The sequence below is a fragment of the Apodemus sylvaticus genome, chromosome 3, assembly GCF_947179515.1.
Source record: "Apodemus sylvaticus chromosome 3, mApoSyl1.1, whole genome shotgun sequence".
NCBI lineage: Eukaryota > Metazoa > Chordata > Mammalia > Rodentia > Muridae > Apodemus > Apodemus sylvaticus.
Window position 1 is genome coordinate 150998395 of NC_067474.1, and position 14528 is coordinate 151012922.

The 14528-nt window shown below is 54.5% G+C and overlaps 1 protein-coding gene across 1 annotated transcript in view; it reads left to right on the forward strand.

Annotated features, from left to right (window-relative positions):
- Positions 1-14528, forward strand: part of Hspg2 (heparan sulfate proteoglycan 2) — a 98314-nt gene that overhangs the window by 31811 nt on the left and 51975 nt on the right. The window contains exons 3-19 of the mRNA XM_052177805.1: positions 700-744; positions 5900-6009; positions 6098-6156; positions 6426-6586; positions 8676-8804; positions 9054-9308; positions 9393-9512; positions 9961-10092; positions 10229-10373; positions 10464-10615; positions 10736-10882; positions 11880-12043; positions 12341-12520; positions 12631-12827; positions 12938-13085; positions 14004-14131; positions 14402-14488. Of these exons, the coding sequence (XP_052033765.1) occupies positions 700-744; positions 5900-6009; positions 6098-6156; positions 6426-6586; positions 8676-8804; positions 9054-9308; positions 9393-9512; positions 9961-10092; positions 10229-10373; positions 10464-10615; positions 10736-10882; positions 11880-12043; positions 12341-12520; positions 12631-12827; positions 12938-13085; positions 14004-14131; positions 14402-14488 (2359 nt within the window). The remainder of the gene's footprint in view (positions 1-699; positions 745-5899; positions 6010-6097; positions 6157-6425; positions 6587-8675; positions 8805-9053; positions 9309-9392; positions 9513-9960; positions 10093-10228; positions 10374-10463; positions 10616-10735; positions 10883-11879; positions 12044-12340; positions 12521-12630; positions 12828-12937; positions 13086-14003; positions 14132-14401; positions 14489-14528) is intronic.

Here is a 14528-nt window from a genome sequence, read left to right on the forward strand (position 1 = left end):
AAAAAATAAAAAAAGAAAGAAACAAAGAAACAAAGAAAAAGAGATGGATTAAAAAACAAAAGAACAACACATGCACAAAATAGACTAGGGCTGGTGAGATGGTTCAGGGGGTAAAGGAGCTTGCCGCCAAGTCTCACAACCTCAGTTCAGTCTCTAGAACCAGCATCGTGGAAAGAAGGAACCAGCTGGGAACCTCCATGAATTCATGGCGGCACACATGCAGTCATAAACACATACACACACTAGAGAAAGAACAAAAAAAGATGTGGGTGTGTATATCCTGAACTCCTGGCCTCATGATTCCAGGATCGGCCTCTCTCTCTGACCCTAGGCTGGCCACCACTCCCCGCTGCAGCCTGGGGCCAGCAGGACCAATGGAGAAGAGTTGATAGTTCACAGTAGGGGACACTTGTCATCCCTCTACCTTCCCTCCTCCTTGTCCCCATTTGGAGGTCAGGCTGGCCTGGCTCCTCTGTCCCACCCATTGGACAGATGGTCCCTGGAATTTGGGACCCCAGACCATACCCTAGGATGGAGGCCACCAAGCTAACTAGGCATGGGGTGCAGATGGGGTAACTGCTCCCCTGTTACTGTTCAAACACCCTTCACCACTGGGCCAGGAGCTTACAATGCCTGGCACCACGCTGGTGCTCAGTGAGTATTTGCTGTTGCTGAGGTAAGTCTCACTTTTTCTTGCAGATGGCCTTGGCAGCGGAGACCCTGGCAGCGGGGAGTTCCAGATGGGTGAGTTGCTGAGGGGATCCCCAGAGCAGGCCTGTTGGTTGCAGAGACCTCGTCTCTTGGCAGAAGACCCAAGGACCCTGTGGAGATGGTCTCCTTCCTGCTGAATGGCAGTTGTGTGAGCGGATGGGCCTGAACCCTCCAGCCTCTGCACAGCTGGATGCTCATGGGGCGTGGCCTGCGGCTGGGCTTAGTCCCATCTGGGAGGCACTGGTGTGTCTCCTGATGCCCAAGGTCTTACGTATCATATGGGCTTGCCCAGGACTGATGCCCTTTCTGTGCCCTGACTCTGATAAGGCCGTGCTTGGGTTGGTCCCCCTTGACTTGACACTAAAACCCAGCCCCTGAGTTGTCCCTTGCAGACTGGCACACCAGTAGCTTTTTCAGTTCCTTTCAGTCTCATCTGGACCACACCCTTCACAGAGCACCCCTGGGTCTGCCTCACTCCTCTCCTAACCTGCCTGTCAGCCTTTCCCCCAGCTGGAGTCCTGCTCTGGCAACTGCTTATTTCTCTATCCCCGTGGTAACTTCTGTCCACTCTCTCCTTGATTCCCCAGCTCCATCTCTGCCACTCTCTCTTCCCTCTCCCTCTCCCTTTGTCCTCCCCATCTTTGCCACTGCCTAGACATTTCTCTGCTGTCTGCCCACTCTGCTTTCTGCATGACCCTTCCCCGGTGTCTCTGGTTCTCTGTCCCCTTTGCTGACTCTGCAGGGCCTGTCTGTCACTGCTCTGCAGACCTGACTCCCAGCTCGTCCTTGGCATTCAGTCTTTCTTTTTCCCCCGTGGTCCTCTGTCCAGCCCACCTTGGCCTAGAGTCACACAGGAGGCCAGGGGCGGCCCTCCCTGAACTGTCACATCCAGGCCAGTCCCTGGGCCTCTCCAACGGGGCTCCGGGCTGGAACATGGTGCTGGGACCCTGCCGTTTTTCCTCTACTGGTGGTACCCAGGATGCAGCCAGGCTCTGGAGTTGAGAGCAGCTTGTCTGAACCTCTGTATAGGCTGGTGTGCTGTATCCCCGCTCCAGCTAAGGGAGTCCAGCCTGGAGACTCAGCCCAGGCATGATGAGGACTCGCTAAGGAGGAATAGATGTTTGGAGCTCGGGTGGCCCACGAGAGCTTAGGGATGTATGCCTCCCACTCACCAGGACCCAGGGCAATTTAACCTTCCTCCTGTCCTCCTCTGATCTCAGTGGATGCTTTTACTACAGTCAGGAGGTCAGGTGGAGGAGGCCTGGTCAGGGCAGATGCCCAGAGTCCTCCCTCTTCCCTCCTGGAGGCAGCCTCACAGGTCCAGCCATCTCAGTCTGGGTGGGGCCTCGGCACAGGCTGCCTACCCACCCGGGGTGCTTGCCCTGCCTTGCCTCTGCTTTGGGACAAGGAGAGGGGTCAGGCTGGAGGACTCCAGCCCTTCCCAGGCTCTGGTAGAAAGGGGCTTTGTGGGACTCTGACACTCTCCGCAGGAGTGGGCACATTCCTGGGCAGAGGCCTGGCCTCCTCACCCGAACTTGGCCGTGGGCTGAGGCCAGGGGCCGGGGTGGGGGCTCTCAATGGGCCTCTGTGCTTGCACACAAGAAGCCTCTGTGGTGGAGCTCAGAGCCCCACACTCCACCCACAAGCTCCACCTACTCAGCACCCAGGAGCCCAGCCCCACCATTGGCCGTGGTTCAGAGCAGACACAAGCATGCCCTCACAGGGGAGGGTCCTCTCCTGCGCCTGGCCCAGGACTCCAAGGACCGTCTTAGCCCGAGCTGTAGAAGAAGAACACCCTGGCTTGGGGGCTGTGTGCTTTTAGGCCCAAAAGATAGTGAGTGAAGTGGAAAATACCTCCCAGCCCCCGTGTCACTTATATCCCGACCCGATGTCACACGTACACTTCAGTCTCGGCCTTGGCACTTGTGCATCCCCCTGTGTCTGGTGTCTTCTCACAGGCACTGCCCGTGGCTCACCCCTGCCCTTCCTTGAACCCCCTTAGAAAACTCCCACCATGGCAGGCTCTCTCCCCAGCCCCCAAGTCTTATAGTTCACACATTCTTTTTTTTTTTTTTTTAAGATTTATTTAATGTATGTGAGTACACTGTCACTGTCTTCAGACACACCAGAAGAGGGCATCAGATCTCATTACAGAGGGTTGTGAGCCACCATGTGGTTGCTGGGAATTGAACTCAGGACCTCTGGAGGAGCAGTCAGTGCACTTAACCAGTGAGCCATCTTTCCAGCCCTAACACATTCTCGCCCATTTGGTTTATTTCCTCCCCACCTCCCACCCCAACTAGAAGATGCTCTCCCTGGGGATGGGAACTTCCATTTGATAAGTCCATCGCTATACCCCTGACCTAGAACACCACCCAGCACACAGTAGGCCAGTCATACTGCTTCTTACCTGAATGCTTTTTTGGTCTAGGGCTCATCCGGGAGGTCTGAGTTAATTGAGTTAATAGTTATTGTCAACTGTGCTCCCTTGTTGTGCTCCAGGACCCATGCTGATTCTCGCAGCAGCCCTTGGGATGGTCATTGTTGGCTTCAGGTTACAGATGCAACATTAGAGCTCAGAAATGTCACAGGCCATGGGGGGGGGGGGCATTCTGCTCCAGCAGTAGGGTCACTGACTAGTGAGCTGCCCTGCCTCCACACAGTGACATGCGGGAGTGTTCTGAGCACTGTGCACACACTTTGGATTACTTGGTGACTCTTGGTAACTTGGTATTTATAACCTGTGCTGAAACTCACGAGTACACAATAATATCCTGTACATAATAGAAACTTAAGAAATTATTGAGAGAGGCTGAGTTGTGTGGTGGCGTGCCTTTGATCCCAGCATTCTGGTGATAGGGGCAGCAGTATCAGAAGTTTGCTCATCCTTTGATACATATTGAATCATCCTTGGATACATATTGAATTTGATCTTATTCTGGGCAACATGAGACCCTATCCCTCCTCCCCTTGCTGGGGAAAAAAAAAGATTCGTAGTCAACCATGTCTACATGTCAAGACTAGCCCAGAATCTGAGACCCTGTCTCAGACAATGACAAACAGGCTGGGAAAGTGACTCTATTGAATAAAAGCATTTGGCTGGGCTGGACATGGTGGCGCATGCCTTTTAATCCCAACACTCGGGAAGCAAAGGCAGCTGGATCTCTGAGTTCGAGGCCAGCTTGGTCTACATAGTAAGTTCCAGGACGGCCAAGGCTACATAATAGAGAGACCCTGTCTGAAAAACAAAACAAAACAAAACAAAACAAAAGAACACTTATTGCCTAAGCATGAGACCCTGAATTTAAGTCCCACGCATTCATGTTAAGTTAAAAAGGCCATCACGGCTCGCAGGCCCCGTAGCCCCAGCTGTGCCTGGAGCAGAGACAGGATCTCCAGGGCTCGCTGGCTACCTGCCTAGCTTCAGGTTCAGTGAGAGACGCCAACTCAAGGGAGCAAGGCAGACAGATGGAGCAAGGCTCTCCCTCCACTGGCTTCTGTGTGCTCATGGGCATGTGTATCTGTTTGCCTGTACATCTCACACACACACACACATGCATGCACACACGTGCACACACACACACACATGCACACACACACACATGCACACACACACACACATATGAAGAAATAATTGGGAATGTGTTTGTGTGTGTGTGTGTGTGTGTGTGTGTGTGTTTATGTGTGTACACACCATTCTCTTTGTAATGTAGGCATATTGTATAGATGGATTTGGCTATTATTATTTGTCTGGCATCTGCTAGTGTGTATGTGTTTGTCAGGTATTATGTGTATGTATATGTGTGTGCGCACATGGGTGTGCATGTACACATACATACAGATGTCCGGCTCATTTGCCACTAGATAGTTCAATCCACAATTCCAACTCAAGACCCTCGTGTTGCCCAGCTGTCTGTCACTGTGATGTAACACTAGGGGTGATCAGCGTAGAAGGAAGAAAGATTTACTTTGGCTCACAGTTTCAAGAGTTTCTGAACAGGGCCATCAGCTCTGTTGTTTTGGGCCTGTGCTGGCACAGTATACTTTAGTGGGAGTGTTTAGCAGGGGAGTCTGGTTCACCTACTAGTGCCTGAGAAGCAGAGAGAGAGGAGACAGAAGAAAGGCTGAGTCTCAATATCCCTTGTAAGGCTGGACCCTCAGAGACCTGACTTCCATCCATTAGACTCCGCTTCCCAATAACAGAACAACCCAAGGCTAGAGAGATGGCTTAGTTGAACAAGATCCCTTGCTAAAAGGTTTCCTACCTTCCAAGAGCACTACAAGCTGGAGATCATGCTGTCAACTTGTGGACCTTTGGGACACTTGAGACCCAAACTCCAGCCAAACTGACAATCTGTGGCTACAATCTGTGTTGTTTACATCAGGCGCTGAAGGAAATAGTAGTTGTATGTTATATTCACGGCAAAATGACATGAGTTTATTTGAGCATGACTCACAGATAAGCACTTGGGCCATGCATGGGTGGGTTCTTCATTTCCTCCTGGAGCTCCTGCTTTGGTGGGGCAGGGTGACGGGTGACCACACTTCTTAGTCCCAAGTGCTGGCTCCACACACAGGAGCAGTGCGGAGAAGCCAAGTGTCCTTTTCACCGTGTGGTAGCCAAGGGATGTGGGTGCTTTGACTCCCTCACCCCCACATTTCCTGAAGAAGGAACGAGACTTTCATAGAGGCGGGTCAGCGTGTGGAGTAGCTGACTCCAGACCTTTGTCACAGTGGGGGCCGGGTGGCCCAGACGAATGCAGCAGAATTGATTTGAAGAGAGAAGGAAGGTTCCCAGTTTGGGAAGGAAAGGTTCTGTGAGAACCCAGAATGGCGGCTACACAGCAACCAGGGTAGCCAAGGCAATCATCTTAGAGAGTATGGCTGTTGAGTGAATAGAACATAAAGAAGAACTACCTGGAAAAATATCACAATAAAGTGGTGATCCTTACACTAGCCAGTGCCCTATAGTCAGCCCCTTCCTGCTCAGCCTCCTCTGAGTCCTCGACAGGCCTTTCAGGCTGCTGGGGCCTGGGTTGTGACAAGCAATGCTGGGCCTTTCTGTGGACACACAGGTGTCAACCCATGTGGGAGTCCAACCTCTTATTTACAGCCTGCCTGCTGGGCTCCCACCTGCCAAGCTGCTGTGACCCTTGTCCATGACTTTCCCCCACCTTCTCTTCCATAGTCTATTTCCGGGCTCTGGTAAATTTTACTCGGTCCATTGAGTACAGCCCCCAGCTGGAGGATGCAAGGGCCAAGGAGTTCCGAGAGGTTTCGGAGGCTGTGGTAGACAAGGTTGGTGAGAGAGAGTTCCTGGGGTTGGGAGCTCCCCAGAGTGGCCGGAGTATCTAGGAGGCATCTGATGGTGCTGTGTCCCCCACAGCTGGAGTCCGAGTACTTGAAGATCCCTGGAGACCAGGTTGTCAGTGTGGTGTTCATCAAGTGAGACCGATTCCCGGGGATGGGAAGGGTGGAAGCAACCAGAGGGCGTGGCCAAGGATGGGAAGGGGCTTGGGTACTAAGAACAGGGCGGGGGGGGGCAGGGTCTGGAGGAGGAGTGGGCTATTCTTGATGGGAATTCAGAAAGCATACGTGGGGTATCCAGTACCAGGAATGGCCCTACCTTAGGCACAGGCTGCCCAGGTAGAGGGGCTGGGTGTCGTGCAGGAACCCGACAGAGGCGTGCAGATTACAGGCCTTTCTCTTCTCAGGGAACTGGATGGCTGGGTCTTTGTTGAACTGGATGTTGGCTCCGAAGGGAATGCGGATGGATCTCAGATTCAAGAGGTGCTACATACGGTGGTCTCCAGTGGCTCCATCGGCCCCTATGTCACCTCCCCCTGGGGGTTCAAGTTCCGACGCCTGGGCACAGGTGAGTCTGTCCTCAAGATCCGGGTCACCCCGCCCCGCATCACCCCACCCCACTTCAATTCCTCAGACTCTGGCCCACTTCAGTGTCTCTACTTTGGGCTATCCTAACTTGGGCTAGCACACGATTAGAGACAAGGAGCTCACTCCATCCCGAGCCTGAGCCTGACCGTCAGACTTTTTATAGTCTCTACTTGGGTAGAGCCAAACTGCTTCCTCTAACTGGCACCTCGGAAGCTGTGTCCTTGCAGACCTCTGTATTTCAACAGGAGATTAAACTCCATTATACAGCACTCCCAATCCAAAAGACACTGGCGTCCAGTAAAACAGCAGTTGTTGGGCTGGGGAGATAAAAAACTTATGCTGAGCCGGGTGATGGTGGCCACTCACTTTTGTTCTCAGCATTCAGGAGGTAGAGGCAGGAGGATCTCTGAGTTCAAGGCCAACCTGGAACTGCGGCCTGGGTTGAATTGAGTGAATTCCAGGACAGTCCTGTCTTGAATCTTGTCCCCCCCCCCCCATGCTTCACCTCCCAGAGAAGAAACTTTCTGTGTGAGAACTTGAGGACTAGAGTTCAAATCCCTAGTAAGAACCAGGAGGATGTGAGCCTACCTGTAATCCAGCTGTCCGGAGCCAGAGACCTGATCCCCAGAGCAAGCCTGCTAGCTAGACTACAGAGTCGGCAAGCTCTGATTCAGGAGAGAGACTCTGCCGCAGTATAAAGAGTAAAGACAACCCAATGTCAACCTCAGGCCTCCATACCCACCCACATCACATACAGGGACATCTTCATGATATGCCTCTATACATGCAAAGACACACTGCACACACACCACATGCACATACACCCATCGCGTTGTGTGTGTTTGGTGACTGAAATCCATCAGTCTTTTCCCAAGCACCAAGTGAGTGCAGGCAGGCCCTGTGCATAAGGCCCTGATACCCAGCATCCACCCGGGCCTCCCAAGTTCCATAAAGTAGCCCTCCTGTCTTTACGATGAGGGAACCGAGGCTCAGGAAGGAAAAGCAGCCGCACACGGTGATGGGGGTGCCAGTCAGACCGTTTGTGTGCTGCTCTCACGGCAGCCATGCTGGATGAGAAACGGAAGACAAACAGGCCCAGAAAGGACAGGAAACCAGTCCAAAGTCACACAGCTGTTAGATGCAGAAGCCAGGCCCGGGTGCTCAGCCTCGGTCCAGGCTTCCGGTCTCTCTACCCGCTGCCCTGTCTTTCTACCAAGTCTTTCCTGGACCAGTTCTGGTTTATCTCTCATAGGCTGTACTACTCGGCCCCTCACAGGCCCCTTGCTGCCTCACTGTCCTTATAGAGTAGGCTCTCATTTGTCACATCAAGTGCCTCTGACTCACCGAAGCTCCACCCAGGACAAATTCTATCCCTACATGGTATCAAGTCCAAAGCAAAGCAAAATAAACAAAAACCCAATGAGCTCCTTTGTTCTCCATGCACCCCATGTCTCTGCCAATGCACCCCAAAACCAAACTTGCTTTGCTGGGTCTTCAGACCCAGGCCTGAAGTGTGCCGGAAGCCTAGCTATATCTACTCCCACCTTCACTGAGTTCTGACTGGGGGGAGTGGGGAGGGGACAGCTTAGGCCTCGGTTTCCAAGTCCCTGGTAGTACAGCTGCTGACTACAGCTTCCTTTCCAGCACAGACCCCCCCGCCGCCCCCAGCTGCTGTGGGGGTCACGGTGACTCCAGGTGAGCGTGTGAGCCTGGCCGAGGCCCCCGGGGGTTCCTAGAGAACCTGACTGATGGGGGGAGAAAGGAAAGGCAAAGGCCGCTTGGCTGCCACCTTCCACTCTGGGCCAGGCTGCGGCCTGCACGTGTATGGCATGGTGGCTGCATGCGTGTGGCGTGTCACCTGTGTGAAGATTCATGTGAGGGGTTCCGCACTGTGTTCCACGTGTGCCAGGCGTGTGTCCACCACGGGCTTCTTGCTCTTGCTGTCTGGTCTGACTCAGGTCTCCAGAGCCACTCACAGTCGTGCCCTGCCTGTGCCGTCCATCTGTCATGCCGCTAGCTTCCTCAGCCAGCTGCCTGACTCCCTCCTACCCCACACCCACACCCCACAGTGCCTCATTTCCCAAGAGTCTGCACGGAGACAGAGTTTGCTTGCCACAGCTATAATGAGTGCGTGGCTCTGGAGTATCGCTGTGACCGGAGGCCTGACTGCAGGGACATGTCCGATGAGCTCAACTGTGGTGAGGAGCTGTTGGGAACTTCAAAGGGGCCCCTGGTGGCCTGCCCAGGGTGGGACTACATCCCAGGCTCCCCTCCCCCCATCTCTGGCTACAAGGGTTTGGTGCAGGCAGAGAGGTCTGAAGGAGGTGGGGATGGAGAAAGACTGATGGCAGAGGCTGCTCATGGGTTGACTCCTGGGAGCATGGGGGACTGTGGGGTGAGGGGTGAGAGACTCCCATTCACTGAACATCAAGGGATCCTGCCCACAGAGGAGGCAGTCCCCGAGCTCAGCTCCTTGCCACCTGCTGTGGTGAAGGTGCCGCTCTGGCCAGAGGCAGCCACAACACTTCCACCGCCAGTCACACATGGACCTCAGTTTCTGTTACCTGGTGTTCCTGGACCTGGTGTTCCTGGGGCCTGTGGGCCCCAGGAGGCCTCGTGCCACAGTGGGCACTGCATCCCCCGAGACTACCTCTGTGATGGGCAGGAAGACTGCAAGGATGGCAGCGACGAACTGGGCTGTGGTGAGCACTGCGTAGTCGGGAGAGTGGGGACTGAGGTCCGGTCAGCCGGAGGACCGTTGTGAATCCCACTCCTGGTCCACACAGAGCCCCCTCCACCCTGTGAGCCTAATGAGTTCGCCTGTGAAAATGGACACTGTGCTCTCAAGCTGTGGCGATGTGACGGTGACTTTGACTGTGAGGATCGGTCAGACGAGGCCAACTGTCGTGAGTACACCAGACCTCACTATGTCCCTGTGTCTGCTCTGGGAGGTGTGCTGGCCTTACTGGTTAGTAAGGAACCCCGGCCTCTGTGTTTGAAACTATAGTTAGGGGATGGCCTTCTGGCCAACTCTGTCCTGCTGCACTGTATTTTGGTGGCCATTTGTCTGGTCTTTATGACTGTGTCAGCGGGTGATGAGAGCACGGGATATGTGGGTCTCTGCGAAGATGGTATCCTAGACCAATGTGGGATCCACAGCCTAACTGTGGGCTAGTCCCTCTCCTTTGAGTTGTCCCGACAGCATGCTAGAAGCTGGTCGCTTTATAACTCATTGTACTTGGCTCAGTTTTGGAGGCATTGTGGGTAAAATGGGCAAGATGGAGGGTGTGACCCAGGGTGACCCTTGCCTGGCAGCCAGAGCTCTGTGCTCATGCCCACTGGTTTTGTCCCCAGCTGTCAAGCAACCTGGGGACGTATGTGGGCCCACACACTTCCAGTGTGTCTCCACCAACCGTTGCATCCCGGCCAGCTTCCACTGTGACGAGGAATCCGACTGTCCCGACCGCAGCGATGAGTTTGGCTGCAGTGAGTGAGGGAGGAGCTGGGGGGTGGAGTCGGGGAGGGCAATGGGCGTGTTCCTCTGGATTCTATATGATCTTGACTCCCAGTCTCCACTCTCTACTATTGATTAAACACTTCTCTCCTGCTCTGCCTTCCCCAGTGCCTCCCCAGGTGGTGACACCTCCCCAGCAGTCCATCCAGGCTTCCCGGGGCCAGACAGTGACTTTCACCTGCGTAGCCACTGGTGTCCCCACACCCATCATCAACTGGAGGCTCAACTGGGGCCACATCCCTGTTAATCCCAGGTGCGGTGGCTCCGGTGGGGGTGACTTGCCTGTGGAAGGGACTGGGGCTGGGGCTCAAATCTAACCCGCCACTGTCTTGGGACCTACCAGGGTGACAATGACCAGCGAGGGTGGGCGTGGCACGCTGATCATCCGGGATGTGAAGGAGGCAGACCAGGGCGCCTACACCTGTGAGGCCATGAACTCACGTGGCATGGTGTTCGGCATTCCGGATGGCGTGCTGGAGCTCGTCCCGCAGCGAGGTGCTGTAGCCAGGCGGGCGGGGATGGGTGGGTGGGTTTGTGCAGGATGGGTGACTGACACCAGTCCCTCAGGACCTCCTGTTGGTGGCCGACCACAGACCCTCCCATCCCTCCAAGCAGGGCCCTGCCCCGATGGGCACTTCTACCTGGAGGACAGTGCCTCCTGCCTGCCCTGCTTCTGCTTTGGAGTAACCAACGTGTGTCAGAGCAGCCTGCGCTTCCGGGACCAGATCCGGCTGAGCTTCGACCAGCCCAATGACTTCAAGGGTATGTGGGTGGGTGAGCGCCAGGCTCCTCGGAACCTGGGACAGGTGGAGAAGAACCTGGGCCAAAGAGCAGAGAGTGACCCAGAAACACCAAGTTATGTCAGAAAAGCCTTTAGCTTGTCAGATCTCTGTTCTGTTTGCAGCTTCCCTGCCTTGGGTTGCAGGGAGGACAGACTCTGGGGCCTAGGCCCTGCCTCTCCAAACATCTCTCTCTCTCTCTCTCTCTCTCTCTCTCTCTCTCTCTCTCTCTCTCTCATGTGTGCACGCACACACACACACCTAAAAAGACGGCTGGAGAAATAGCTGAGTCAGTAAAGTGTTTGCCACAGAAGCAAACATTAAGGATTTGAGTTTGAGCCCCAGCACCCTTGTGAAAGCCAAATACCATGATATGAACCTGAAATCCCAGCCCTGGGGAGGCGGAAACAGAAGGGGTTGTGCCTGCCGGTCAGCCTAGTAATTCCAGGGTCAGTGAGAAACCCTGTCTCAAAACATAGGTGCAGATCCTTGGAGTTGATACATTGATTAAGAGTGCTTTGCTCTCTTCCAAAGGACCGGGGTTCAAGTCCCAGCTCCTGATAAGCATCTCACTCCGGAGAAGGGAGGGATCCAACACCCAAGACATATTTTCATACATTAAAAAAAGAAAATAAATGTTTTTTTTTTTTTTTTTTTTAAGGAGCCAAGCATGGTAGAACACACTTTTAATTCTAAGTCTGGGAGGCAGAGTGAGCCAGGTCTCCGAGTTGGAGGCTGTCCTGATCTCCATAGTGAGTTTCAGGAAAGCCAAGGCTATGTAGAGAGACAAAACCAAAACCAGTCAAAGCTGGGATTACAGGCGTGTGCCGTACCCAACTCTGCTTGACCACTACCTGACCTCAGGAGAGAGGCCTCTGTTCTCTCCCAGTCACCCCTGCCTGGGTCCCAGCTCTCAGGCTGGCCTCTTGGCTCTCCGCCAAGCCTGGGATGCCATCCTCACCTTGCCTCTGTCCTTGCAGGTGTGAATGTGACGATGCCCTCGCAGCCTGGGGTGCCGCCCCTCTCCTCCACCCAGCTGCAGATAGACCCTGCCCTGCAGGAGTTCCAGCTGGTTGACCTGTCCCGCCGCTTCCTTGTCCACGATGCTTTCTGGGCCCTACCCAAGCAGTTTCTAGGCAACAAGGTAAGGAGGGCGGGGCCTGCTCACCCTGAAGCAGGGCAGCTGCATCTCTAGGGACAGGCAAGATCTCTGGATGATGCTCTTCTGACCCTCTGACCTGTTCTTCTCTAAGTACCCTTCTGTGGGCTGGTAGAGCGCCCCACCCTGGCCTCCTTGGGTAAAGCATTACATGTTCTCAGCCAGGACAGTCCCCATGCCCACTTCTCTGTGAGCCTCCGGTGGGCAGACTGAGGAACTAGAGGACAGGATTCAGCTGCCTGAGGACGGCTGCCCTGCCCTGATCTGTCCTGTCCTGGCCAGGTGGACTCCTATGGTGGCTTCCTGCGCTACAAGGTGCGCTATGAGCTGGCCCGAGGCATGCTGGAGCCGGTGCAGAAACCAGACGTGATCCTTGTGGGTGCGGGGTACCGCCTCCACTCTCGAGGCCACACCCCCACCCAGCCCGGAACTCTGAACCAGCGCCAGGTCCAGCTCTCAGAGGTGGGTGGCACCTGAATCTTGTGGATCGGTGTAAGGGGAGGGGTTGCCCAGGGTGAGAGTAATACATGCTGCACAGGCACTGATAGTCAGAACAACCTTGTCCCCTCCAGGAACACTGGGTACATGAGTCTGGCCGGCCTGTCCAGCGGGCTGAGATGCTACAGATCCTGGCGAGCCTTGAGGGTGTCCTGCTGCAGACAGTGTATAACACCAAGATGACCAGTGTGGGGCTGAGTGACGTTGTCATGGACACCACTGTCACCCATACCACCATCCATGGCCGTGCTCACAGTGTGGAGGAGTGCAGGTGCCGCCCCAGTGGGACTGTGAACTGTGGGGACGCTCGCTCTCTGGGGTAGAGGTACATTAGCAGGGTCCGTGGTCCCTGCAGCCACTCTCTGGGTCCTATCCCCACAGATGCCCCATTGGCTATTCTGGTTTGTCTTGCGAGAGCTGTGACGCCCACTTCACCCGAGTGCCTGGCGGGCCCTACCTGGGCACTTGCTCTGGCTGTAATTGTAATGGCCATGCCAGCTCCTGTGACCCTGTCTATGGCCACTGTCTGGTGAGTAGCGCAAGATACCACTTGGATACTGGATGGGAGCGGTGCTCTCCTGCATCCATGAACACCGCATGATTTCTAGAATGGCTTGAATGGCTACCATGGCCTTCAGATGCATTAACAAGAGATTTAGGGGCTGGAGAGGTGGCTCGGAGGTTAAGGGCACTGGCTGCTCTTTCGAGGGATCTGGGTTCAACTCCCAGCACCCACATGGTGGATTTACAACTGTCCATTATGTAATTCCAGCTCCAGGAGACACAACACCCTCAAATAGACATACATGCAGTTAGAACACCAATGCACATAAAATAAAAATAAATAAACCATTTAAAACAAAACCAAGCTGGACAGTGGTGGCGCACGCCTTTAATCCCAGCACTTGGGAGGCAGAGGCTGGCGGATCTCTGAGTTCAAGGCCAACTTGGTCTATAGAATGAGTTCCAGAACAGACAGGGCTACACAGAGAAAGCCTGTCTCGAAAATCAGAAAACAAAACAAAACACTCAAAAACCAAGAGCTAAAGCGTCCAGACAAGGGAGATGCAGGTCTCTCTCCCATGGTGAGGGCTGAGGGAAGTGTGGCTTACACTTCACACCTTATCTCGTGGGAAGAGTGAGGAGGATCAGGGAGACTCAGACATGGTAGAGCCACTGTCTTCAGATCCCCAGGCAGCTATGGGGGTGACAGAACGGACTCAGCACAGAGCCAGTCCTCTGTACAGCCTGGGAGAGGGTGACAGGTTTGGATCCATGTCATAAGGTCCTGGGAACCATCTGTGGGACTGGCTGTCCTGCTGGGTTACTACTGCCAGGGGAGGCACCCGGATGCCCCCATCTGCAAGGCTGTGGGGCGTTCTGGAGTCTGTCTGGCCCAGTTCTGCTCAGCAGGCCCTGGTTCACCATCTACCCTCTCCTGTTCTAGAACTGCCAGCACAACACGGAAGGACCTCAGTGTGACAAGTGTAAGCCTGGCTTCTTTGGAGATGCCACACAGGCCACAGCCACTGCGTGCCGGCCCTGCCCCTGCCCATACATTGATGCTTCCCGAAGGTCAGAGCCCTCTCAGGATATAGGCGTGTGGCTAGTGGGGACATTCTCTGTCAGGGAAACTGGGTACCCATATGGATTCCAGTCCTGACCTGTTCACTGAGTTGTCTGTGCTCTTTGATCTTTCTTGGACCTCATTTTTCCTTTCTGTCTAATGGGCCCATATCCCTTCCTACAGTTGCTATGAGGTCTCTCTGTGTGTCTTGCTGGGGTGAGCATGTCAAGCCCAACCCTGAGTTCTACTCTTCTACCATGACCGCTTGATCCCCACAGGTTTTCAAACACTTGCTTCCTGGACACCGATGGCCAAGCCACCTGTGACGCTTGTGCTCCAGGCTACACAGGCCGCCGTTGTGAGAGGTAAAAGGGAACTGACAGGAGCTATGGGAAGGAGACGGGA